The sequence below is a fragment of the Ascaphus truei genome, chromosome 2, assembly GCF_040206685.1.
Source record: "Ascaphus truei isolate aAscTru1 chromosome 2, aAscTru1.hap1, whole genome shotgun sequence".
Lineage (NCBI taxonomy): Eukaryota > Metazoa > Chordata > Amphibia > Anura > Ascaphidae > Ascaphus > Ascaphus truei.
In genome coordinates this window covers 409,169,323-409,196,773 of record NC_134484.1, presented here as the reverse complement: position 1 = coordinate 409,196,773, position 27,451 = coordinate 409,169,323, and the positions used below count along the sequence as shown (strand labels likewise).

Below are 27,451 nucleotides of genomic sequence, written 5' to 3'. Positions count from 1 at the left end.
CTGCAGCTTAAAAAAAATGAAATCTCTCCAGGAAGCATTAAAAGCTTACTTATAAGGCGGCACAATTAAGTCAGATTGTACAATGGCATTCTAACCCAAAATTAAAGAGATGGGTGGAATTAGAAAATGCTGCATGTGCACCTCTGGAACTGAGCAGCTTAATTTGGTTACCTAAAACGGCGCGAATATTTACCCCGATGCCGCTCTCCTCGATGACCAACTCAGTGTCAATTTGGGAGTCTACGAAATTTCGGCATTCCCTTACGACAAAACATTCTATGGCAACACCCATTTGGAATAACCCTGATTTCGCTCCAGGTCTATCAGTCAGTAATATCTCAATCTGGAGACAGAGGGGCTACAATCGGATTAGAGATCTGGAGGGTCACAACAGAAAAATCAAAACATTCGACCATATCAGGGAAGAAAAAGAGATCCCTCACTCAGAATTCTTTAGATACCTCCAGATCAGGGCATTTTATAACAAACTTGCCCCATACCCCCTATTAACATCTTTCGAAAAGCTCTGTCTGGCTGAGACCGACACGAAGGGACTTACATCTCAGTTATACGGAGAAGTGATCAGTTCTGGTGAACATGAGCAGCAGATACCCTCATTCCGTTCTCAATGGGAAACAGATCTGGGAGAAAACTTAGAAGATGAAGAATGGAGCGCCATATATATGGCCACTGCGAAGAGCTCCATATACACCACGCTCAAGGAGAACGCATATAAAGTCCTAATGCGATGGTACCTCACCCCACTGAAATTATCAAGGTTTGTGCCGGGTTCCTCTCCCCTGTGCCCCCGCCAGTGCGGAGGAACAGCCGACCTGTTACATATGCTGTGGTCTTGTCCACGGATCTCTCCACTGTGGGAGGCGATTAGACATTGGATACAGAGACTGTTCGATCTCACCATTCCCCCAGACCCGTGGTTGTTCCTACTGAACAGGCCATTGACGGGCCTTTCCAAAACAAATAACAAACTAATTGCCCATTTTGCAATTGCAACGCGGTGCGAGATCGCAGCATTATGGAAACAATCTGATATTCCAACCATCCCAAAGATTCGGAATCGAATTTGGTTCATTTGCCAGATGGAAAAATTAACGAGTTTAGTTAACGATACTGGTGACAATTTTCTAAAAGTCTGGACGCCTTGGCTGGCACAGACAGATATCCCGGGGATTGAGAGGTCCTCAATATGGCTCTGATAACAGTAGGTGCGTTCTCCTTGGGAGGGGCTTACAGGAAGTATTCTATTCACCCAGGACCCCTTATAGCAGCATTATAACATAAGTAATAAGAGAGACGACTCAGCTTGCAAACATCTGTGATGCTTAGCACGGAGCCACGTGTCGCACCTACTACCAACGCACTCCCCCTACCTCACCCCCAACCTACCCCTTTCCCCTCCCCATCCCGCCTCAACCTTCCTTTTTTTTTTCTTTTTTTTTTCTGTGAGTATGTATTGTCTCCCCTTTTAAGTTGAGTTATATGTGTCTGTTTGTCCATTTAAGTAGAGTCGACTTGGACTATATAGTCCACACCAAAGTACCCGGAAGACCGGGTCCCGAAGCACAGCAGGACCTCGTTGTTACTTATATAATTGTTAAAATATTGTTTGCATACAAGACAAAAGTATTCTGTAATGTATTTTATGCTGTCTTGATTCAATAAAATGTAAGTTATAAAAAAAAAAAAAGCTTATTTATATATTTATTCAAATATACTTCTATAAACAAAATGTCCTCAACAAGGAAACTACTACTGCAACCTTGACACGGAGTCAGAGCCAGAATTTACCTGTATAATTGTAAAAGGGCCACAATAAGAAAAGAATTAAAAGGAATACCTGTATACACAATGTAGCCGGGTCCCCTCTCACATCCGATGCAGCGAGGCGACTGGATCACTGGAGCTCTGCGGCATACCCGGCAAGCGGGGGCCACCATCTTAGGTTCTCCAAGCATGCGCAGTGGGATACTCACGCATGCGCAGTAGAAGGAGAGTGCGTGGCCATTATAGGCGGCTCCGCATGGGACTACATGTCCCAGCATGATCTGGGAGGCTGGACACGTGGGGTGGTAGAGCCAATAGGGCTCCAGGCTCCATGAGTAGGGAGATAGATAGTTTGGCACACAAAGTACCGCACGCTTAGTCGGAGAAGGGACGCCAGGGGAAGAGGTAGTGTCACAGGTGCCAGTAGCCCTGGGTCTAGGCCAGTCTTCCCCTGCAGGCCCCAGCCCCGATCATTAGTAGAGCCAGTGTGCATAAGGAAGGCCCCTCCAGATAGGGACGCTCCCCTTAGCATTGAGCTATAATAGAATGTTGCTGCGCCGGTGGACGGAGCCATGTGGTGACCTGCGGCCTGCGGTCTGGGACCAGACCACAGGCATACCATATACTCTTAACGGTGAGACCCTCCAGCTGGAGGTCATCCAAAGGGGTGGAGCGGATAAGGCGAGGAGGTATTTGCAGACCCCACGACGTGGCCCAGACTGATCCCTTGCTGACAGTGACACCTGGGTACAGGAGTACCCAGGGAGTTATCCTAAGTGCACCAACGATCTCACACAGGGGTAGCGCTACGTCACAAACTTTGGGTGGCCATTGCTCTCTGGACACTAGGCTGGTCAGGTGCCCAGGCACCTTCATAATATTGGGGGAACCTCACCAGGGTGTGGACATTGTGTGGACATTGTGGGGTATATACCGTGTGGGTATTGTGTGGGGTATTATTGTTATGTGTTATTATCATTAGCGTGCTAGTAAACTGTTATCATATATCTGTGTGCGTGTATTTCTAAGTTCTGTATTGGTTCCTGTGAGGGGTTATCCAGCTACGCTAGGATCCCTCCCAGGTGGAGGCGCTGAACAGAGGAAAACGAGAGCTCACCCCAGGCTCCCAGTGGCGGAGGCTTAGGCCTTCTGTGAGCCACAGGTAAAAGCAGCATGCGTAGTTCCCATTGTCATAGGGAAAGGGGGCCACAACTGGCACAGAGCATAACCTAACACTGTCAGTGTATAGTACCATCAGGTTATGCTTTGAGTGTGTTGTGCCATCTGGCTACATACTCTGTGCCAGTGTGTAGTGCCGTCAGGTTATACTCTGTGTCAGTGTATAGTGCAGAGTATAACTTGACGGCACAATACACTGACACAGGGTACAAGTGGGAGGGGGTGGAAGAGGGGATGACATGTGGAGGGGTGAAGACGGGGTGATACATGGATTGGGGGGAAGAGAGCATGACACATGGTGAGGGGGGAAGAGGGGAAGGCACAGGGGGAAGGCGGGAAGAGGGGGTGACAAATGGGGATGGGGAGAGAGGGTGGCATGTGGAGGAATTGACACATGGAGAGGGGGAAGAGGGTGTGACACATGAGGAGGGGAAGAGGATGTGACACAGGGAGATAGGGCAGTGAGGGACAAGGTATGGTGCAGTTGGGGGGCCAGGGGTGACAAGGAGGTGACAGAAGGGACAGGGGGCAGTGGTGTGATTGTCCCTGCCTTGCTCTCCAGTCTCTACAGCCAGCACCACATGGTGCTCTCATCAGACAAGTATACTCACTTTACCCTGTGCCGCTTAGGAGCCCACCAGGGGTCGCTGGTCCATAGGAGCTCAGGAAAGGGCTGGCTAGGGGGTGCTCTGGCTTCTGCTCTTCCATGTCTCTATCGTCTCTCTGCACTAACTGCAGTAAGAGCCCTTGGTTTTTTTTGTTTCTTTAGGGGCCACAACTGAAGTACTGAAAGGGCCACATGTTGCCCACCCCTGCCCTACTGTGTGGAAAGTTTTACATACTAATTTCTACAGTGGGTTACACGGCAGGGCTGGCAAGTTAACATTACAGACCGCATGGGCACTGTGCTACATTTTAGGCTAAAGTCTACAATTGTGGGGACTTCAATATGCTCCCTATGTTTCGCTGGCTATAAAGACTCCCCATCACATTATCATTCCCCGCCAGCATTCCAGTTTATAAAACTCTCACACCATCTCCTTCTCTGGTACTTTGCATTAGATGGACTCTTTTAATTTCACCCTAAATCTGTAGGCAGGGATAAGGTTGCCAGATTTAAGTTTTTATAGATGCTGAAATCCAGTATGAAAGTGCGACGTCATAATGAGTGATGAATTATTTCCAAATGCTTCGGGCTGAATGGTGGTATCTCCCAATTGACCGCTATATTCTCTGGTTTTTATCCTCTCTGCTCTTGGCCGAGGAAAGACGCACAGTGAGCGAACGAGTAGTGGTGGGAGAAAAAGTAACACGTATAGGGGTGTCATGGTATTATAAGATGACCAGGCAGTTTCCTAACTTTATTATTTTAATAAATTAGTAAACAACGACATCTATCAGAAAAGGCAACTACAATATTACATTCATGTAGAAATCTATTACATTTGTTCTATTACTGATTTAATTACAGTAATTTTAAATTCAGGCATTTCACGTCAAGACACTAAAATATGGGACAATTATGCGTCCCTTTCCAGAACAAGTCAATAAAATAAGGAACAATCCCGTGTATATGAGACGTCTGGAAACCCTAGGCAGAGAAGTAGCATAATTCTGTATTACAGTTGCAAATCTTAATCTTTGGATACTAAAGGAAAAATAGCATGATAAAGGAAATTTGTAGAGAAAATTCTCCCACCCAACAGACAGAAACAGTCAGTTTTCTGCTTTGACTGCAATTAATTAATTCAGCGCTGGGTGTGAATTGTAGCATTGATAAAAAGGTAAAGACTAGTGAAAGTCATTAACTTTGTGCACAGATGTACAGGCAAATACATTCACTTAGTTTGAATACTGTGACGGAATTCTGCACACATTTGCAAGAAAAGTTTCACATTGGACTGGGACGCAGTAGTACATATCTATCCTAAAGCGTTTGGCTCAATATATAGAATGTCAGGGCACTAAGACTACCTTGTAAAAATCCAAACTGAAGCCTGCTTGGCAGAAACCTTGTCCTTCAGGATCAGCGTTTTCTGAAAAATAAGAATAAATATGGACATTTTATTGAGTGGTGCACAGCTCAAGTCTTGTTGCTACAACCCTGTAATAGCGACTGTAACAATCATTGCATACTGCTTTGAATTATTCCTGAATTAGACACGTAACTTTCTGTTATCAATCAACATTTTGCCACAATGTAATGAAGCAGATACTGCACGGCTGCCGAGGCGTATATTACAGGAAGTGAGAGTTAAGTCATCAGCACATTAATACAACGATTACAACAATGATGAACGATCTAAAATAAAATTAGCAAACCCTTTCAATATAATTTCATAGAATAAACATCCCAAAAAAAAACAATTAAAATAATTCAGCTCTGTTCAAATTAAATGAATCTTCCCAAACACAGGAGAGTGACTTCAAAGTATGTTGAATAAAGTCCATGTGAGGAGATGTATTTTACATTTAGATACAATTTAAAGCTGCAGTTCAGTCTCTTTTTTTTTTTTTTTTTTAATTTATTTTTTTACTTCAATAGTTTTATGTGTGCAATCTCTAATTACCTAAAGAACTGTATAGCTGCAGGTCAATTCGTTCTCCATGTATTGATAGGCGAAATTTGGTGACATAATTAGTGAAGGGATCTGTTTTTCTTCTGCTTCTGTGTCTCAGTGGAAGCTCATGAATATTCATGAGCACTCCTGCACTGACATGTGCTAGAGGGAGGGCAGGGCTGACAAAGGGGTGTGCCAGGGCTTGTGACAGGACATGAAGGGGCTGTGCCTTAGCAAATGGCTGTTAAAATAGAATACAAGAAAATTGGTCTTTCAAAGTTGTTTTTTTAAAAACAGAAAATGCTAAAAGTATTTTTTCTTACTACAGAACTGATTTATTAAAAAAAACACACATGCAGGATATTGACTGAACTGCAGCTTTAAATGGAAGTGATCACTGCACACCTTTGCAGTCAAAACAATTGTGATAAGTGTCATGCATTAAAACCCCTGTATTACAAAAAAAATGCACAATGCGAGAAGTTTATCAACATATTATATACATTTAAAATTAGTATCACTTACACAGATTATTGAGTTGCTTTTTTACGCTCATCTTTTAAACAACGCGATACAATTGCCGTTTGTTAGGGGAAATTATGTCAATTACAAGGATGGAGAAGATTTGGAAGGAGTTACAATTGTACTATAAAGTAAGTTCAAAGTTCAACTTTAAATAAAGTTAAGCTCAAAGTTCCAGTAGCTGTATTGGTCCTAAGAAATGTAACTTTGTTGTTTGATGTAATACTTTTAAGGGGACAAGATGGAATCTTCATAGATTAAATTGGAATGTACAGAACTTTCAACATCTCATATGTTTCTACTTCAAGTGCACTGTGTACTTCCCAATGCACTGTTGGTACACTTCAAGAAGAAACCAATACATTTTTGTAAATTATAATTTCATCTCTAAAGAACATACAGTATGTTGTCCTTAACTATTTGCACACGCTACAGCACAGCAAACCTGCAAATTTAACTTGGCAAACTCTTGACTTTGTCGAAGTAAGAAATCTCACAATCAGACATAACAACAATCTCCTATGGAATTGTCTTGGCTAATAATGCAAATTGATATACAGTAGGATTGAACAGGTTATGATTCAGAAAAACAGAAATAACCCAACTTTTAGTATACAATGTTTGGTGAACCTCCAGATTATGCTATGTTAGGGTAACAATATGAGTAGTCACAGGGTGGTAGAAAATTACAATTTCCCCCAAAAGATTCAAGAAAAATCAATATTGAGCTTCATAAAAGTCACATTTTTCAGAAGTTAGTTTTTAATAACAGTAAATCAACTTACGAACACGGCAAGGAGAATATTCAGCATAAGCACTGAAATTCTGAATGGCTACATAGCAGGTGCCAACTGGATCCTTTTCTTGGGTAGGTTTAACACTTCTCCAGTGGTATAATGGAGCACAAGCCTAACCAAAAACAAAAGTATAAATGTGATACACCAACAATGGTCTGGTATAAGTAATATGCTACTGCATCTGAAGGAATACAATACTTCATTGGTACATATGACTATGATTCTTATTTTATTGACGGTAACAGTATTGACGAGTTATACATTTGTGCTAGATGAGCATGATAATGGCTTTATGTACTGGCAAGCAATCTACTAGCAAGGGTTTCACTTTGGTAGCATTAGATAAGGTAGAAATGTCATATTTACAATACCTGTACATTTCATAATGTTTAATTCTTTCATCTTTTAAGGATAGTGACTATTTAAAAGTGCAAGAGCATGAAAGCACTATAATAAATGTTCTACGTGAGCACAAATCTGCCAGGACTCTCATATTGTAACAGGCATGAATAAATGTCGGAGTAAATGCCCACTTTCCACATGTCACCTGAATAAGCAGGAGAAGGGGGAGGGCACTTTGCTGGTGGAGGGAAGGTCAATTCCTACTGGGCAAACAGTGACATCACACATTAGAGAGTAGGTGCAGGAAGTCAAAGCACTCTGCAATGCTACGTGTCATCATAATATGCAGTGTAAAAAGTGGCATCGTGTCCAGTATTTTATTATTTTTTATTTAACAGGTAATTTGTATATGTGGGGATAAAACATATGACATTCACACACTGATATGTTTAGCCTTTCAAGAACCTGAACGAGGTGTAAAGTTATATTTAGTAAGGGGTGCAAGCCATAGGGCACTGTATGTATGGTCTTTTCAAAGGTGACTTCTTTTATTTTTTTCTAAATCTAAATAATTTTTCTTAATCGTTTAGTGACAGAACACCCATCCTTGGAGATAGATACAGGTACTTAAACCCCTCAGTTCGTCAGCAAGTGCTGCTTGTTTACTGTAGTGCCGACGAGTATTCTAAAACAAATCTGGGGCAATCACCACAAGGCCCAGGTACATCCTGGGTACATCCTGGGTACATGCTGGGTACATGCTGCAACATTTCCCTGACATTTCTGCAGAGAGACTAATGGCCCATCGAATTAACAGCGGGGGTCCCTGGCAGTCCCATTCAAACTGAATGGGACTGCCAGGGACCCCTGCTGTGTTAATCCGATAGACCATTAGTCTCTGCAGAAATGTCACTGAAATGTTGCCGCATGTACCCAGCATGTACCTGGATCTTGTTGGTGATAGCCCCAGATTTTCCAAGGCAAGTTTAAGGCAAATTTTAGAATACTCGTCGGCGCACCTGTATGTACAAAGGACATGTCAACTCTACCTTTCAAACATACATTTCTCTCAAGACGATAGAATAGTAGAGCAAGGAAAATATGACATTGGTCATATACAACCAGCCTAGTTTTCATCAATGTTTTATAGGGCTTAATCAGTGACAAATAGTAGCTTTCTTGTTTGTTATTATGCAATTTGTTTAGGATAGTTTAATGGTTTGCAAAAAGAAACACCTCATTTGAATACTTCTGTGTGTTTTGTATAGTTCAATAAATATATGTAAAAGAAACACATGCTTACTTATTCTGAAATCAAATATTACACAGTTTAAACATCATGCTCACCACAACTTTTTCCTTATGAGATTTGACTGTTGCCCCAAACCATTGTTTTGACTTGAATTCAATAGCCTCTTTGGATCCATTTATCCTGATATTTCTGTTGTCTATTACAGGAAGAACAGTAATAAGTGTTCAAACACGATACATTGTTGCATGCTAATTTGCTGGGAACTGTTAGACATGAATCAATAACACATGATTTACTTACATTCTAGCACTCCATAAAAGCCCTTTACACGAACTCAAAAAATATCAAAATCGCTGAAAGTCTTAGGGGTAGAGAGAGAGCCAAAGACTAAATGGACATGAAGAATGACTAACACTCACACACCACAGAGAGCTTTGGAAAACAGGTTTAACAGAGGGTTTTTTTCTGTTGGTAATTTACAGGTAACCTGAAGACTTAATAAACTGCCAGAGCTTTTCTTCTGACTTTCTGCTTCCACTACAATTCTGAATCATTACACGTACGAATGATAATCTAAGCACTGTAGCATTATTAAGGTACAGGATAATGTGTAATAAATACAGAAATATCAATATAAAATAAACCTATTCCTTTCCTGACGGTCCCGACCCTGCCCGTTTCTAAAACAATGTGTGTGCAGCGCACAGCAAGAGAGAGAGGCATGTCTGACAAAAATAACTATTTTATGGAGAAGGCATAAAAATCAAAGAGTGCAGCCCTTCTACGCGTTTCGTGCAGGTTATGCACTTTATCAAGAAGTAGAAGAACTTCTTGATAATGTGCATAACCTGCACGAAACGTGTAGAAGGGCTGCACTCCTTGATTTTTATGCCTTCTCAATAAAATAGTTATTTTTGTCAGACCTGCCTCTCTCTCTTGCTGTGCGCTGCACACACATTGCTTTGGAACCTTTGGATTTGGACACAGCTGCACGCTCAAGGAAGACTGCTGGGACTATGTGAGTACTCATACCTGAGGGGCAACCTAATGAGGAGGGGAGGGGTATTCTCATGCCAACCCCCTACCTTCAGGGTGTCATAAAGCCTGTTTTTTTATATAGGTTCAGAGTGTGACTGGAATCACTGTTTCATTGGTTAAAGTACCCAGCGTGTTTCTCCTTTTCATGATTGGGCTATACTATGGGGACAGGACCAGGCACTTGAGCATCACCTCTCCTCTACACGTATGCCTGCCCGTTTCTAGTCCATCCATCGCTAAAAGGGTTAAATCTACCCTAATGAACGTGTAACCCTTTTGACGCTAGCGGGGCCTGCAAAACAATGCAGCACGGCGGCATTGCAGTTAAAGGGTTAATCTGTGTTTTTGTTTCACTTATCTTTTCAGCGTGACCCACATAAAATGCGTATTACTTTTGCTTTCAGGGGTACTACTCCGGTAAAGAAAAGGTGCCCGCAAAGTTACAATTTACATGTATGTTTCTCCATACACAACGCTGAAGGGATTATATATGTTTTACGTTGCTTTTCCCCGTGCATACAAATGAATGCATTAATGTGTCGGGATTTCTATCAAGTCCATGTCTACTAAATGACAGAAGTCTGAACTACAAATATAGAAGTGATTTGGTAAATCATTAAAGAGGGGGAATTAAGTGACAAATTCATTATATAAACTCAACACCATCTCCTGCCTTTTGAAAGCTTATTTGGCAACAGGCTCCAGGAGATGTCAATGAATGATCTGATAACAAAATGTTAGCAGCAGAAAGAAAATGAGTAAATCCTCTCCAAGTGGACATTTCTTTTTTATCTCTTTTCAGACCTGGTGAGATTTTAATACAGTGGGGGGAGAGATTTTCTCAGCGAGTATTATTCACTGTTGAGCACTATGCATTAGCAAAGGGAGAGGGGTTTTGAACGGGTTTTAAATATGCATACACTCTGCCATGAGACAACTCTTTAACTTTGCTTCATATACACTCTGCAGATGGCAGTATAAGAGAAACCATATGGTTAAAAACTCAGCCCAATTATGGTGCCTAGCAGGTTTTAATAAAAAGCAGACGTCCCATTCCTTCACCCTCTGAAGTAAACTGATTTCCCACATGTTTCAGCCAATGATATGTTCCCTCTATCACAAGTCACAGCTAATGAACTTCTAACGGAAAACATAAATAGCAAATCTGTTCTTGTTTATCTGTCTGTTGTGACATTCCTTCTACTACAAAGCAGCAAGGCATGCGCTGGGCATGTAAGTTTAGACCCAATAATATGCCAAGGTGAGAAATGTCAATCTCCTACCATCCTTTTATTAATAAAAAATCAATAAAACAAGTGTGAGCCTGCAGTATAATTTTTTTATTCCTTCCTGGTAGCTCAAGCTGCAGATACTTGGTGAAAGAACAAGACTGAGGCATTAATGCAGTTATCCAGACTGTGTTAATCTCAAGCAGCCTTGCAACCAACTCAGTCAAATATTTCAACATGGGAACCAATCACAGTAACACTGAACTGCAGCACTTTGTATCTTTCTTATGCTGTGTGGCCCAGAACGCAGGTGACATACTCTTATAATCCTACCTTCCAATACATAACTTTCACAATGTTCCCTCCTAGTAATCAGTTAGGGCAGTGGGACTTGTCTATATATCTAAACAAAATAAGTGAGTGGGTGGCACTGGTGCTTTAAATATGATTGCTGCTATGAGTGCCTTAATTGCCTCCTTTTCTCATTTGCATATAAAAAGGGAAACATTAGAAAAAGTTTGTCGGGATTTTATTCATGTTTGTGAATATTTGGTGCATACATTGTGGGGCTGTAACATGGTGAAGTACTTCATTAAACTGGGTTTAATCTCAGTGCAATCAGTGTTTCCTACAAACATACAACTGTGCAACTTTAATGCACCCTGTCCCTTGCATAGGGGGTACATCACAGTATTTCACATGGAATCAGCATTTTGTTAAGTATGTGTTTTTATTACACTGTAAAATAACTTAGCCTTCTTTTCGGGACCCGGAGCACACTTATGAGCTCATGAGACATTAAAGGCGCAATCCAAGCAATATCCTACTGTACACATGTTTTTTTTTTTTTTTTTAATCAGTTCTGTAGTATTAGATAATACTATATTTTTTATTTTAAAATTCAACTCTTACTGACATTTTTAATGAGTTTTAATATATTGCCTAGTGCCCAGGACATACTTGAAAATGAGAGGTAACTCTCAATGTATTACTTCCTGGTAAAATATTTTATAAATAAATAAATAATATTGAGCATCCTTTGAATTCTGTAGCAGGCTTTAGCACCTCCCCAGCAGTGCAAGATCTTTGTAACACTTTTCTGTTTGTGATAATTTGTTGCCAATGATCACAGCAGTTTGAGCTGCAAACTGTAACAATAGATAATGTTACCTTAGTAATATAAGAATACATTGCAGCTGCTGAGTTACACTGACTTAAGGACTAATTTGAAACTGAAAGGCAGCCATTTAGTGAACCCTGGGAAACAGGATTTTGGTGATCGATAATGAGAGAACCAATCGATCTGCAGTTTACAGTAGGTAATTTGTTTTCAGTAAAGGTAAGGAAATGCTGCACATATTAAAACAACATTTTAAAGCTGCTTGGATTGCATCTTTAAGCTTTCCAATGTTGAAGACTTTCAGTGAGTAACAGGATAACATTTTGCAAGCTCGTCTTAACATTTTACAGCACTGAGGAGGCTAAGGTCCATATTTAGTGGAATGGACTATAAATTGCCTCACGGCTTAGCATTTGTTCACAAATATGGCCCTAAATATACATATAGGTCCATCCATCATTACAACACATGTTCCGTCTGATGGAGTTACCAAGATACATATTACAGTACCATTTTCAAGAAAGTTAACACTTGAATATGACAGTTTCAATACCATGAAAAGTACTGTATGTTGAGAAAATACCTAATTTAATAAACAAATGTGTTAGACATTATTAGAGTTTCTCCTATGTTGCCGTCTGCATTATTAGCGCATATTTAAGTACGGATAACTCTAATTGGTGTATTCCAACTCAATATTTCCCACCCATTATACACTTAAACAGAAATCAATTGAAGCAAATTCCAAAGAGATAAGGATTCAGTTTAACATTCTCAAGACAGATGTGGGATGTTCTGAGAGTGGAACCTCAATGTACAGTATATGTACGTAGGATGTGCAATTTGTCTATAAGAATTTGCAGGCATAAATCTTTATGTATACAAATAGATCTGTCATAAAAATGATGACATTCAGAATATCCTTATTGAGTTTATTGTAATATTATTTTATTTTCCAGGTGCACTTGGGAAGGTATTTTATTTAGCTTTTTTTTCCTGCTGCTTATTTATTTTTGCCATATATATAAAGGCCGAAATAAATAAGCATACATATATATATATATACAGTATTTAGAGTTTAATGTTTTGTCACATTCTCATTCTTGAGTTGATCAGTGCTATGAGATGGTTTGTATTTTCAGTGTTTATAAATGTATCTATACACTAATTATATTTATCAACAGAACGTGTGCCATGATCCTAGCTAGCGCAACTAACCTCCACCAACTCCAAAGCCACCTCCTATTATTGTTGCCTCTTTACTTTACATACAGTAATAAAGTGGTAGTGGAATACGCAATGCTGTACATTAAATTCACAGGCACAATGAATCCCTGTCCTGAAAAGCTCAGAATCTAATTGGTGAAGTCAGACCCATTCATTGGCAATGGGACCTAAACCAAGTTCTACCTGTTCAATGGCAGTCAACTTACCGCTCCCTTTTCCTATCTCTTCTGCATAAATCTCATTCAATTCTACATTTCCCCTCTTTGATATGTCAATTCATTGTCTCTATTTTGGTACTGGCACATCATTTGACGCCACCCTGTTCTTCCCACACTTCCTATTGATCACTAGCTAGCCATTCAGGATCTCTTTTTCGGTGTAATAAGCATAACGCACGTAGGTGAGACACACGCCAAAAGAAAGGATCACTTTCACTGTCTATCAAACCACTCTAGCTTTACAATGCTCCATTACTTTGATTTAGAGTGGTCATTGAGGATAATTTGCTTGGCACTAATTGCACTGTTTTACTATTTGCCTTTTACAATGGAGATAGCAAGTAGTGCAGAGGTCTGGCTTCTCAGGAATGTTGTTGGTGGCCATAAATGTTACAAGTCAAAGGGCTTCCTGCTTCAGATGTGGCCATTTCGGAATTAGAGACATTTGTCCACTTTAAAACTCAAACTCTACAACACATCAGTCTAAAAATTGACTGGACGAATCATATTTTTTTTTTAATTAGATGCCTACACATTCAATACAATTTAAAAGGTATTACATGTAAATATGTATTTTAAATGTAGAGCTTTATGCTTTAAACACAGTTTAAAGTTTAACCAATCAAGTGCACTTTTATATAGTTAATTTTCATTTACAAGGCTAAGTATGTAACAGGGATTTGTAAATCCTTGACACATAGCATGTGATCTTTAGTTTCTTTTATAATTGTGTTTAGAAAACAATACTGATGGGAAGTACAGTAAATTTGAGTAATGGCCATTAGGAAATTCATAGGGGAATGACCAGAGCATCTACATGTTAATCTGTGAGAAGGTCTACTTAAGTGACAACATATGCGATCCCTTATGGGAATGAGAAATCCCACTGGTTGGTGTAAAGTCATTAAAAATAAAAGATCACAGTAATACAAATATTTTGCATTAGATTGAAGAATGTACTTTAAAACTCTTTGATGCCAATAGACCAGTCCCCAGTTTTAGAAATTAAATGACATTATGCATTTATTATGAATCATACTTAACTGTTCCATTCTTTTTTTTTCCAGCTACAGTCTCATATAGGGAATTATTGCAGGGAAAGTTCTCTCTGCTTTACACAAAGCCACTGAAAGGCCAATGAGCCTCAGTTTACCATTCATAAGTAATGTACTAATTACTGCAAAGTGTATTCAGCACTTACTCCAATTTGGCTATTTGGTCCAGATTCCTAAGCTCCTTTAGGGTATTTAGCGTAAGGCTGGCCTAAATTATCATCATGTTAATAATAATGCTTACCCACTGAAGGGAATAGCATAATATTAGCTCAGTTTTACTCCTTTAAATGTAATGTTACGTTTATACAACTGTTAACCATTAAAGGCTGTAAAGGTTAACGTAGGGAATTAACATTGTTATTTACTCCCATCCAAACCCAATCTCTCTATCCTCTCACTCAAATTCGTATAATTAGCAGTCTAGTTGGGAGCAAATTTGAAAAACGATTGATATTTAATGGACATTTTGGGCCCAGATTCACTAAAGGATGCTAAGATTTAGCACACCTTAACTCACACTCATTTTAATAAGATTTAAGGCATACTAAACTTTAGCAGCCTCTAGTGATTGTGGGCCTAAGAGGCTTATTTTATATTTGCCGACCCAGACAACTTTTTTTTTTGAAACGTATATTTTTATTAGTTTTCACAAATAAATGAGGGGGGGAATATAAAAATTAAAGGGGGGGGGGGGGTGGGAACAACCATTTTGTGTCAAATTTCTTACAAACAACAACAATCACATTACAAATCATACAACTTTTGGTAAACACCATATTTTACTTACAACCCTCCGGGAGCGTGCCCCTATCTAGCATCCCAGGGCTCCCAGACTCTATCATAATTCCTAGTGGTGTGGTTCAAAAATGAGGTAAGTTTTTCCATCAATTGAACATCATTAACCCTTCTAATAACCACTCTTCTGGAGGGCGGGAGTGTTTTTTTCCATGCCACTGCTACAGCACACCTAGCAGCCGTTAAAATATGCAGAATTAATTTTTGTGTATAGTGATTTACATCTTCCATAGGTTTGGCCAAAATAACAAAAATTGGATCTAGCGGGATTTTTATATCAGCCACATCTTTTATTCGTTTCAAAACCAATACACCTGCATTACTGGGCAGAACCACCAAATATGTGCGAAATCTCCTAATTGTCCACAACCCCCCCAACATCTATCCGAGGTCCCCAGAAACATCTGTTTTAATCTTTGGGTAGGTTAGTACCATCATAACACAATTGTATATATATTATATTTTTACCGTACATATAGAGGTTTTGCCCGCATTATCCCAGATATCCTCCCAGTCCTCCCTTGTTATTTCAGTCTGGAAGTTCAGGGCCCACTGGTCCATACATTTATGGTTTGGGGTATTTTTCTTAAGAGTTAGGCCCTGGTATAGGGATGATATCAAACCTCTTTGATATTTTTTTGTTTTACATACTGTAGATCCTCAAATCGTGTACATCCAGGAAATACCTCATAAGGGGGGCCCTGGCACACAAAATGTCAGACCTGCATACAGGTATATCTAAATAGCTCAATTTGAGGCAGACCATACTTTCTCATCAATTCCTCAAAAGACATTAGTTTATCCTTTTCTAATAAATTTCCCGCCTCCAGAATTCCTCTCTGTTTACAAACTTCAAAACCCTGACCTTGAAAGCCCGGGGTGAACTCTGGATTACCGAACAGAGTCGCAAGCCTAGAAGGGGTCGACACAACCTTATATTTCTATTGTGCCATCTGCCATATTTTCTATGTAAATCCAATTACGGTTGGTTCCGACTGCCTCCCGGCTTCCATCCCAGATCTAGTCCACAACATAGATGTCAGCACAATCGGGTCTTTAAACGAGCTCAACAGGTCCATCCAGGCATAGACTCCTCTCGGGGAGTGCCAGTACACCATTTGTTTCATATGGGAAGCTATATAATATTTTAGAATATTTGGAACAGCCATACCACCTCCTTCCTTGGTGTCCAATATAATTGACCTAGCTATCCTCGGTTGTTTATGTTTCCAGATAAACTGCATAGTTCGATTCTGAATTTCTTTTATATTTGTATGTGGGACAGCTACCGGTAATGTCTGTAAATAGTACAAAAGTCTAGGGAGAATATTCATCTTAACTGTGGTTATACGCCCTATCCAGGATATACAATGAGAATTCCAGGCTTGTAAATCTTTTTTAATTTTGGAGAATAGATCAGGGCCAACTTGAATGTGAAATTATGGCCAAAAACAACCTGATCGGATAATCGGGACTGCCAGGGACCCCCGCTGTGTTAATCCGATGGATCATTAGTCTGTCTGCAGAAATGTAACAGAAATGTCACAGAAATGTTGCAGCGTTACTGGGAGATTGCCCCAGATTTTCCAAGGCAAGTGTTCGGACACTTGTGGCTGCATCTGTAGCAACAATGTGTCCTATCCATATTTCTAAACTTCTCGTGTTATGTACAACGTATTATTCAACTATGGAAAATTACATAAAAAATGCAAAAATGACGTGCATTAAACCAGCGGTGCGCAAACTGGGGGGCGCAAGATTATTTAGGGGGGGCGCTGGCTGCGTACGTGGAAACCTGGGGGTGGGCAGAGCTGTGCACGGGTGGCCAGAAGCTCCATGCTGAGACTGCTTCTCTGCTCTGTGTCTGTGTCAGAGGGGGCAGGGCTTTCCTTCCCTGCACACAGACATCCCCTCCTCCTCCTGTGTTACCGGTCCCAGTTTTCAGCAGCATGGGGGACAGGAGTAGGCTTACAGTAGTACTTCCTCCCCCCCCCCCCCTGCCAGGTGAAAGTCTCTGACTTATGATTTTGTGTTGTGTCTGTCTGTGTGTGTGTTGTGATTGATTGATTGAGTGTGAGTGTGTGTGTTGTGTCTGTGTTTGGTTGTGTGTTGTGCCTATGTTGGTTGTGATTGAGTGTGTGTTGTGATTGAGTGTATGTGTTTTTTTTGCACACACTGCACAACACACTACACAATACACTACACACACTCACAACACACTGCATACAATCACAGCAAACTGCACACGCTCACTGTACACTGCACACACTCATAGTACGCTGAACACACTCACAGCACACTGTACACACTCACAGCACACTGTACACACACAGAGCACACTGACAGCACACTCACAGCACACAGCACACACTCACTCACAGCACACTCCACCCCTATCCCCCTACCTCCCAACCTCCGGTGTCAGCTGCTGGGGCATCGTGGGGCTGCCTGCGGGGATCAGGGCTGGGGAGGGGGTGATTGGTGTGGGGCTGGGGGGAATCGGTGCCGGGCTGCTGGATGGGGGGGGAATCAGTGCCAGGCTGGGGTGCAGGGCTGCTGGCGGGGGGAATCGGCGCCAGGCTGGGTTGCATGGCTGCTGGCGGGGGGGATCGTGTCAGGCTGGGTTGCGGGGCTGCTGGTGGGGGGAATCGGTGCCAGGCTGGGGTGCAGGGCTGCTGGCGGGGGGAATCGGTGCCAGGCTGGGGTGCATGGCTGCTGGCGGGGGGATCGGTGCCAGGCTGGGGTGCACGGCTGCTGGCGGGGGGAATTGGTGCCAGGCTGGGGTGCAGGGCTGCTGGCGGGGGGGGGGGGAATTGGTGCCAGGCTGGGGTGCAGGGCTGCTGGCGGGGGGAATCGGCGCCAGGCTGGGTTGCATGGCTGCTGGCGGGGGGGATCGTGTCAGGCTGGGTTGCGGGGCTGCTGGTGGGGGGAATCGGTGCCAGGCTGGGGTGCAGGGCTGCTGGCGGGGGGAATCGGTGCCAGGCTGGGGTGCATGGCTGCTGGCGGGGGGGATCGGTGCCAGGCTGGGGTGCACGGCTGCTGGCGGGGGGAATTGGTGCCAGGCTGGGGTGCAGGGCTGCTGGCGGGGGGGGGGGGGAATTGGTGCCGGGCTGGGGTGCCGGGCTGCTGGCGGGGGGGATCGGAGCCGGGCTGGGGTGCAGGGCTGCTTGCGGGGGGGGGGGGAATTGGTGCCGGGCTGGGGTGCCAGGCTGCTGGCGGGGGGGATCGGGGCTGGGGTGCATGACTGCTGGCGGGGGGGGGAAATCTGTGCCGGGCTGGGGTGCCGGGCTGCTGGTGGGGGGGATCGGTGCTGGGCTGGGGTGCAGGGCTGCTGGCGGGGGGGGAAATCGGTGCCGGGCTGGGGTGCGGGTCTGCTGGCGGGGGGGATCGGAGCCGGGCTGGGGGGATCATGCCGGGCTGGGGTGCGGGGATCATGGGTGGGGGGGGGGGGGAAATCGGTGCTGGTAGAAGTGAGGCTGCTGGGGGAAGTACAGTGGTTGCCGGTGCCTCACTCCACCTCTTCCCCCCCTCCTCCCGATCGGGCACGCGGGGGCCATTTTCTTTTTAAATTAGCGCGACCCCGGTTATAGCACGGTCGGATCGGATGGCCCTCGAGGACCGCGCTATAACGGGGCTGAGCTGTATTTGTATTTACATTGTATACCGTTTAATAAAGGTTTTGTTTTTTTTCATGTGATTGATTACATCAGGCAGGGGGGGCCCGAGAAATTTCATGGATGAAAAGGGGGGCTCGGCATAAAAAGTTTGCTCACTCCTGCATTAAACTATGATATAGTCAGCTGCAAAATTGCCAGATAAAAATGACAACATCTTACAGCAGTTTTTGATGCTGCAACTATTTGCATCAATGGATAAGTGGGTTTCACAATTATGGTCCCATAACCCATAACAAGTATCCCACCCACATCTACATGTCCACTGGAATAATATGTATTGCAGTGTAGTACATGATACTGAAAATAATCTTACAGCTCTTATGCTGCTCTCTGCACGATCCAATAACCCACTACAGAAAGATAATGTGAAGTCTATGTTCTTTAGGTTACAAAAACTTATAAACACATTTCTTGGGAAATGTTTTCATGCTCAGTGGGTTACTCTAGATGAGGTTGTCATGTCCATGGTTTGGGTGCCTCATGTGCAGCACTCCTGGGTCACACATATTTTTTGTGTGGAGGAATAAGATCTAGTCATCTACAGTAACTCCACCAATAAAAGGAATCTTTAATGGGGCAATCTCCCGAAGGACCAAAGTAATGTCAGTCCAACGAGTGCCACTGATATGTCTATGAGGCTACATCTTGGTAATGACTGTCCTATCCAAATCTGACACCTCTACGTACTTTTAAATATGTTTTTATGTTAGGTTGCAAACTTGGCGAGCTGAGAATTGGGAGGGGTTTCATTCATTTCCTCTGGCTAATCCCTTTCTGTCTGATGTCACTGTGTGTTCAACACGAGTTTGCACAGCCAGCACCCCTCCTCCCCTCTGTCCCCCCTGCACCCTTTATCTTTATTGGTTCTTTGATAAGGACAGGGTGGGATAAGGTAAAGAAAACACTCGAGTGACAAACACTTCTCCACTCAGAGGCCCCTAAAAATTCAAGTTGGAGTTAAGTTCCAAAAAATGAAAGCAGCCAAACATTTGATATTGGCATAGTTATATTTGTTTTGAGAAGCCAATTAGACTGTTAAATTATTTAGAAAAGGATTTTTTTGCCAGCTACATGGGGTTCCACTTTTAAGGAAACAAAAAGGGGGAGGAAGGGCTTGCTGCATTAAATGCACATTTTAGGAAACACTGATACAATTGCTGTGCTGAAGTAGAGATGTTTGAAACTACTTACTTATAGCAAGTGTCCAAGTACGTGGCAGGGCTTTTGCATCATCTTCAGCGTTGGAAAGGAATGGAATGTGTTGCCTATTAAAATTGCAGTCCCTTTAGGACTAAATCCAAAAATCAGATGCTTAAAGAGGCAATCCATTTAGTTTTTTTTCGTCTTCATTTGTTTAAATACAGGATTGAAGCAGGGGGTCTCCGGTGCTGAATCCGTCATTTCAGCTCCGGGGACTTCATGCTTCTCGAGATACTTACATCTGTAGTGGATGCCAGTAGCCACACGAGGGTTCACTATATGGCTGTTGTTCAAAGTTCCCAGGCCCTGCGGGCCAATAGGAAGCTGTGACGGTGCCGCTTCCTATTGTCCCGTGACCGGGGTCTTTAACTGCAGGAGATACTTACCCCCTTCGGAGGTTAGTATATCTGGAAGCAGGGGGTCCCCAGAGCTGAAATTAACGGGGTTCAGCTCCGAAGACCCCCTGCTTCAAACCTATATTAAAAAAATGGAGAGAAACAAATAAACCACTTGGATTGCTCCTTTAAAACAATAATTCAAAACAAATTAATTTTATTCTTAAGATAAGACAAATTGAGTTGATAAAGATGGTAAATTCTAATGTCCTTTATCTGCTGCCTCTTTGCCAAAAGGCGGAGAAAACACTTGATTTATATGAATTCTTACAAGACACACCAAAAAAGAGGCCATCTACATTGTTCATTTAAGGTCATGCTCCTTTAAGAGGTTTTCTTTACTACATTTTACACACTTCCAACAAAAAAAGGAACATGTTTCAAATATAGTAAAGAAACCAGAGAGCAAGGAATAGATATAGAGAGAGTGTGAGGGACAAAGTACAGATACACACATATAAAATCCAAAGTAATCCTTTTTACAAGGTGTTTTAGCAGGATATGACCATTTCCAAAATACAGTGTTACTTACATGCTAACTCTGAAAGCCAAGTTCAGAGTCTGTGCAAGCTCCCTGTAACCCTAGGCAAGTCACTCTATATCCCTGGGCCTCAGTCGGGTACCACTTGGATTGGAGACTCTTTGAAAAGGTACTCCTTGTAATGGATTTTAAACAGTTTTAGCACTTCCACTTACACTTCCAGCCCTATACATCATAAATACGTATTCCTATAAATAAATAACGCACTGCATATATTGCCAGATCTATACACCCTGTATACCGGGGTAGTCAACTTCAGTCCTCAAGAGCTACCAACATGTCAGGTTTTCAGGATATCGCTGCTTCAGCAGAGGCGGCTGTGTATGTCAGTCTTGGGCTGAGCCACTGGTTGAGCCACTTGTGCTGAAGCAGGGATATCCTGAAAACCTGATCTGTTGGTAGCTCTTGAGGACTGGAGTGGGCCACCCCTGCTGTATACACTACAATGCATCAACTGCCAGCTCTTTACATAATACATAAGTATTCAGATTAAAAGTGAGTGGATGAAAAAGGGTGAGAGGAAAAAAGGGAAAAATAGAGACATACTGTGTACAAAATAAGTGCGAAGAACAAGAAAAGCAGAATATAAGGAAGAGCCTGAGAGACACCAAATATTACATTCACTAACAGCTGGCATACAGCTGCAAACTATGTGTTCCTCTTATAATTTCAATTCTGTCCCTCTCTACCCCTAGCCAACTTCCCTAAAAGATAACTTCTGTTACAAAACAAACAGTCTGGATATTTATAGTACACATTAGAGTTTGGATCAGGAAACTATTCTCATCCTCTCAAAGATGTATTCTGTGATTAGCTATGAGTCTGCAGCGAAATTAAATCTCTTTGGTTTTCTCCATTCATGCACACTATATTACTATACTAAATTAATCCTTCTCTTCCTTAAGTAATACCATCCTGCAACACACACTGATGTTATCGTATGTGAGTAACCGGCTGAAGAAATGGACTGGGGCTGCTTTTTAAAACCTATTTTTGTGTAAAAAAATAAGAAACATATGTATCTGGATTTAGAAGAAATGAGCACGTTTCATCCACTCCATCCTCGTGTCCGCTTTTGATCTTCCCTCAATTGTTCTAAGAGATTATTTTTCTCAGTGGAAAGATCGCAGACTCCAAAGGCGAAAGGGCTAAAAGAGCATAAAATATCAATACTTTCCCAAAAGTAATTAAAACATTATTCTTGTGGTCTGCATTGCTGTGTTCCCAGTTTTTAATCACCGTTATGACACAGTAATGCCTAAATATGTATTCTGAGCTTTGATTTTGTGCTACAAACATTCCATATAATGTTGTCAGGAGCAGAAATTAAGAGTTAACGCTAAACTATGTGGGCTATTGATCAAGCTCTCAACAAATGTGCTTTAATTATACACATACTTTTTTTATGCTTGCGTTTGCATACAGTGTAAGAAAGTTATAATAAAATCTCATGCATTTCCTGCTGATCTCTTTGCAACTTCCGACTTGTTGCATATTAATGCAAACTTCTAGCAGCAATACTGCTGTCCAAATTTTGTTCTTTCTTTTTTTATTATTTTTATATGTAAAGCATCTGACAATATGTAATTGTACATTCGTACCTTAGCTGGCAATCGTTTGGTGCTCTTGTTATAAATCTGCCAAAGTCCTGATAGCGGGTCTAACATAATGGCTGCTTTAGTCAGTGTAACTCAGCAGCTACAATGTATCCTGATATTACTAAGATAACATTATCTATTGTTACAGTTTACAGGTCAAACAGCTAGGAACATTTGCAACTAATTATCCCAAACAGGAAAGTGTTACAAATATCTTGCACTGCTTGGGAAGTGGGTTAAAACCTGCTGGTTGATGACAGGAGAATCAATCTATCCGCTGCTTAGGTAATTACTTTTCAATAAAGGTGATCAAAGGCTGCATATATTAAAATTATATATATATATATATATTTTTTTTTTTTTTTTTTTATGTGCTGTGTGGATTGCATTTTACCTATAAACATTTCAGGGCCCCACACAGACAAACTGCACTACCCCAAGCAGAATTTCCCCTTTTATTTTGTTCAGCAATATGTAAAGAAAAACATAATGGCAGCGGGGTTACCCAATAGAAAGTCGAGACATCATTTCCTGGTGATGTTGAGGCTTACAATTGGCCACCAGATCAAGGCTGACCCAGAGGCCATATTGTTCTCCTGGATATGTATCCTTGTACGGGAGTTGTAAAAGTTAAATTCTACTGCAATTAGGGGTATTCTGAGTACTGTGATTCGATACAGATCGATTTTAGGTAATAACAAAAACGTGTCTATGGGGAGATTGCTGTTATAATACATTGCGTTGTAATATAAAAATCAAGTAATTCCTCCTGAATTACTCCTAATGCTCAAAATTCCCATTCTCCAAAGTACTCACTGATTCAAGCAGAAGACAAATACCTTGCTTAGTGAAACTTAAAATGCCTCTACCAATATCAATTTGGCAGAAATAAACCCAGGTCTTTTGAATGGGTACAAAGAACACACTTTGTGCTCTAACAGGAAAACTAAACAGATCTTGCCAGAAATCTACCGAACAGATACACACATAAAACCCATATAAATTATTTTTACAAGGCATTTAGCAGGAAATGACATTTTTTGGGTACAGTGTCATTTACATGCTAAGTTGGAAAGCCAAGATAACATTTTGTGCAAACCCCTTCCACCTTCGGCCCCATCCAGAGCTCAAATGGTCAATCTGCCGTCAGTGGTCAAAAGGGCTAAGAGAATGTAAGGGAAAGGAATAAAGACTGAGGCCTACATCAGGGCTCTTTCCAAAGGAGCCCAATGAAAAATACATATATGGGTTGGAGATTAACAGTATGGCAATGTTATATTAATGTTATTTATACTATTTATTTATTGAATGTTTTACCAGGCAGTAATACATTGAGAGTTACGTTTCGTTTTCATGTATGTCCTGGGCACAGAGTTATAATAACAGTTCAACGTCTCATTAAATGAACAGGGTTATACATTATATTTAAAGACATTTCATGAACAGTTAAAGATACATGTTATAGGCGTATGTAACAGTTACAGACTAGATTAAAATGACAGACAGCTTTAGTTTTTAAAGAACTTGGACTGGTAACGGTTTTGAGAGTGTCAGGTAGACTGTTCCAGGCGGAGCGGCTGGAGATTTTGTTGAATCTTGGGACTGTGAACAATCTTTTGGAGTCTGATCTCAGATGATAAGTGTTGCATGTGGTAGGGGTGAGGAGCTTGTTCAGATAGGCGGGTAGTTTGCCCAGAAAGTATTTGAAGGGAAGACAGGAAAAATTAACATTGTGCCAAGACTCAAGTAATAGCTAATCTAGTTCTTTGAGCATTTCGCAGTGATGTGTGTTGTAGTTACATTGGAGGACAAAGTTGCAAATTGAGTTTTAGAGGGTGTCTTGTTTGAGGTGAGTTTGGGGTGCTGTGCCATATACTATGTTCCCATAGTCTATACTTGGCATTAGCATCTGCTGTGCGATATGCTTTCTGACCAAAGGGCTTATGGAGTATTTGTTCCTATAAAGTACACCTAGTTTGGCATAGGTTTTGGATGTCAGGGTATCAATGTGAAACCCAAATTTTAAATGGGAGTCAAACCATATGCCCAGATATTTAAAACTAGTAACAGGAGTTAGGGTGGTGTTAGACTTGATTCTGATCTGTAGCTCCTTCATTGGTAGCTTTAGAAATTTAGCCTTGGTCACAAATACCATTATTACAGAGTGTTTAAAAACAGTTTGTTTTGGGAAATCCATATTTCAAGTCTCGAAAAATCAGATTGAATTACGTGTTCAAGGTCAGAGAGGCTATGGCTGTGTGCATATAAGATTGTCACCCGCATACATGTGTATTGAGGCTCCCTTACAAGCTGTAGGAAGATCATTGTTGAAGACTGAAAAGTGTAGGGGCCCCAGAACAGAGCATTGCAGGACACCGTAGGTGATATCCAAGTGGTTGGAGTTAAAGCCCGAGATAGACACATATTGGGATCTACCTGATAGGTAGGAATGAAACCAGTTTAAAGCATGCTTCCAGAGCATTATGTCCCCATAGTCTATAATTTGCATTAGCATCTGCTGTGCAATGCACTTTCTGACCAGCGGGCTTAGAGAACATTTGTTCCTATATCTATACCTCAGTTAAAGACTAATAGTATTAACATGTTACAAAAAATGACATGTTATTATCTTAGCTGAAAACTAAGTTTCAATGGGAAAAAATGCTGGACCAACTGTCATGAAATTAGCAGGAGCATTAGGTTCAAGAGCCACTCAGAAGCTGTCCACGGGCTGAATTTATCTCACAGGCTGCCCAGTGAAAAACAGAGAAAAGACAAGGTGCACAACGCACATAGTGAAATACAGTTTAAATTGTTAGTTTTACTAGAAGATAATAAGTTCTGCGTACATCAATAAATATAAAAACAAGCGTTTGTTAAGTGGGGTTACCACACAAGGGAATGAGTTCTTTTTACAGGTTTGCGGAACTGCGATGGGCACTAGGTTTGCCCCCAATTTCGCAAACCTGTACAGTATATGGGTCAGTGGGAGTGGCAGAGCATTTGGAACAACAACCCCTTCAGACACAATATTATCATCTGCCGTCGCTATATTGACGACATCCTTTGTGTCTGGGAGGGGGATGATGTGTCCATTTGCTCTTTCCTCACCTACATGAACACCAACGATATGAATCTGGTATTCACACATGTGTCAGACTCCATAAGTATCAACTTTTTGGATCTAAAACTGACTGCATTGGACAATGGGAATGTATCGACTAAGGTTTTCTTTAAAGAAATTGATGCTAACAACTTGCTAATGGCAACTAGCAACCACAAAAAATCATGGATCACGAACATCCCCAGAGGACAATTTATCAGGATTAAAGCTGCAGTTCAGTCTATATCCTGCATGTGTGTTTTTTTTAATAAATCAGTTCTGTAGTAAGAAAAAATACTTTTAGCATTTTCGGTTTTTAAAAAAACAACTTTGAAAGACCAATTTTCTTGTATTCTATTTTAACAAGCATTTGCTAAGGCACTGCCCCTTCATGGCCTGTCACAAACCCAGGCACACCCCTTTGTCAGCACTGCCCTCCCTCTCTCTAAACGTGCACTAGCATCTGGTCACATGATCTTGGTCACATGATCTTCCTCATACAGTAGTACATTCAAGGAAGCTGGAGAAAAGGGATCAGCCATGCATAGCAGCTCGGATAGGCGATTTCAAACTTATTACAGTGTTTATTCCATTCATTGCACGTGTATATAATGTAAAATTGTAATAATTCCATTTATAGCAAACGTGTATATGTGAATATTATTTAGATGTATATGTATGTTACTGAAATGTGGAGTGAGTGTGTAGGTAAATACACACAATACACTTCCACTGCATATATATATATATATATATATATATATATATATATATATATATATATATATATATATATATATATATATATATATATATATATATATATTATATATATATATATATATATATATATATATATATATATATATATATTATATATATTATATATGTATGTATATGTGAAGTTATGTGAGTAAAAAAGTGACAAAAACCCTCCATAGCAAGGCAAATAGCAAATGGAAATATTACTGTATGCTCATTTGTATGTATATATATATTTATATACACACACACTTCAAATACGGATAGTGATTCACGTAAATGATATATATATTCACTTTCTGGGAGTATAAGAGTGACTGTCCTGTTGTTCCTTTTTTTGTATCCATCATTGAATGGTATGCACCCTCTCTTTACGTTTATTTTATACTAGCTGAGAGACCCGGCGTTGCCCGGGATGTAATGTTCCCGCTCCTCTCTCTCTCCTCACCCCTCCCCCTCTCTCTGTTTGTCCCCCATTCACATCAATCCAGTTCCCCCCCTCCCTCCTTTACAGCTTCATGCAGTGTGTGTGCGTCAGTCATTGTGTGTGCGTCAGTCAGTCAGTGTGTGTGCGCGCGCGTCAGTGAGTCTGACGCAGAAACACAAACACACACACAGACTGACTGACGCACACACACACACAGTCAGTGTGTGCGTGTGTGTGTGCCTCAGTCAGTCAGTGTGTGCGTGCGGCAGTCAGTCAGTCATTCAGTCAGTGTGTGGGTGTGGGGGTGTGCGCGCGCGCGCGTCAGTAAGTGTGTGTGTGTCAGTCAGTGTGTGTGTGTGTGTCAGTCAGTGTGTGTCAGTCAGTGTGTGTGTGTCAGTGTGTGTGTGTGTCAGTGTGTGTGTGTGTGTGTCAGTGTCAGTGTGTGTGTGTGTCAGTGTATGTGTGTGTGTGTACCATTCATTGTGTGTGTGTGCGCGCGCGCGTCAGTCTGTGTGTGTGCGCGCGTGGGTGTGGGGGTGTGCGCGCGTGCGTCAGTCAGTGTGTGTGTGTGTGTGTTTGTTTGTGTCAGTGTGTGTGTGTGTGTGTGTCAGTGTGTGTGTGTGTGTGT

The 27,451-nt window shown here is 41.5% G+C and overlaps 1 protein-coding gene across 2 annotated transcripts in view; it reads right to left on the bottom strand.

Moving 5' to 3' along the window:
• The window catches only part of ITGA8 (integrin subunit alpha 8), a 191,623-nt gene that overhangs the window by 152,100 nt on the left and 12,072 nt on the right, over window positions 1-27,451 (bottom strand). For both annotated transcript variants that reach the window (XM_075587420.1, XM_075587421.1), the window contains 3 exons: window positions 8,534-8,634; window positions 6,833-6,956; window positions 4,939-5,000 (listed from right to left, as the gene is read on the bottom strand). In XM_075587420.1, coding sequence (XP_075443535.1) covers window positions 4,939-5,000; window positions 6,833-6,956; window positions 8,534-8,634 — 287 coding nt within the window. The remainder of the gene's footprint in view (window positions 1-4,938; window positions 5,001-6,832; window positions 6,957-8,533; window positions 8,635-27,451) is intronic.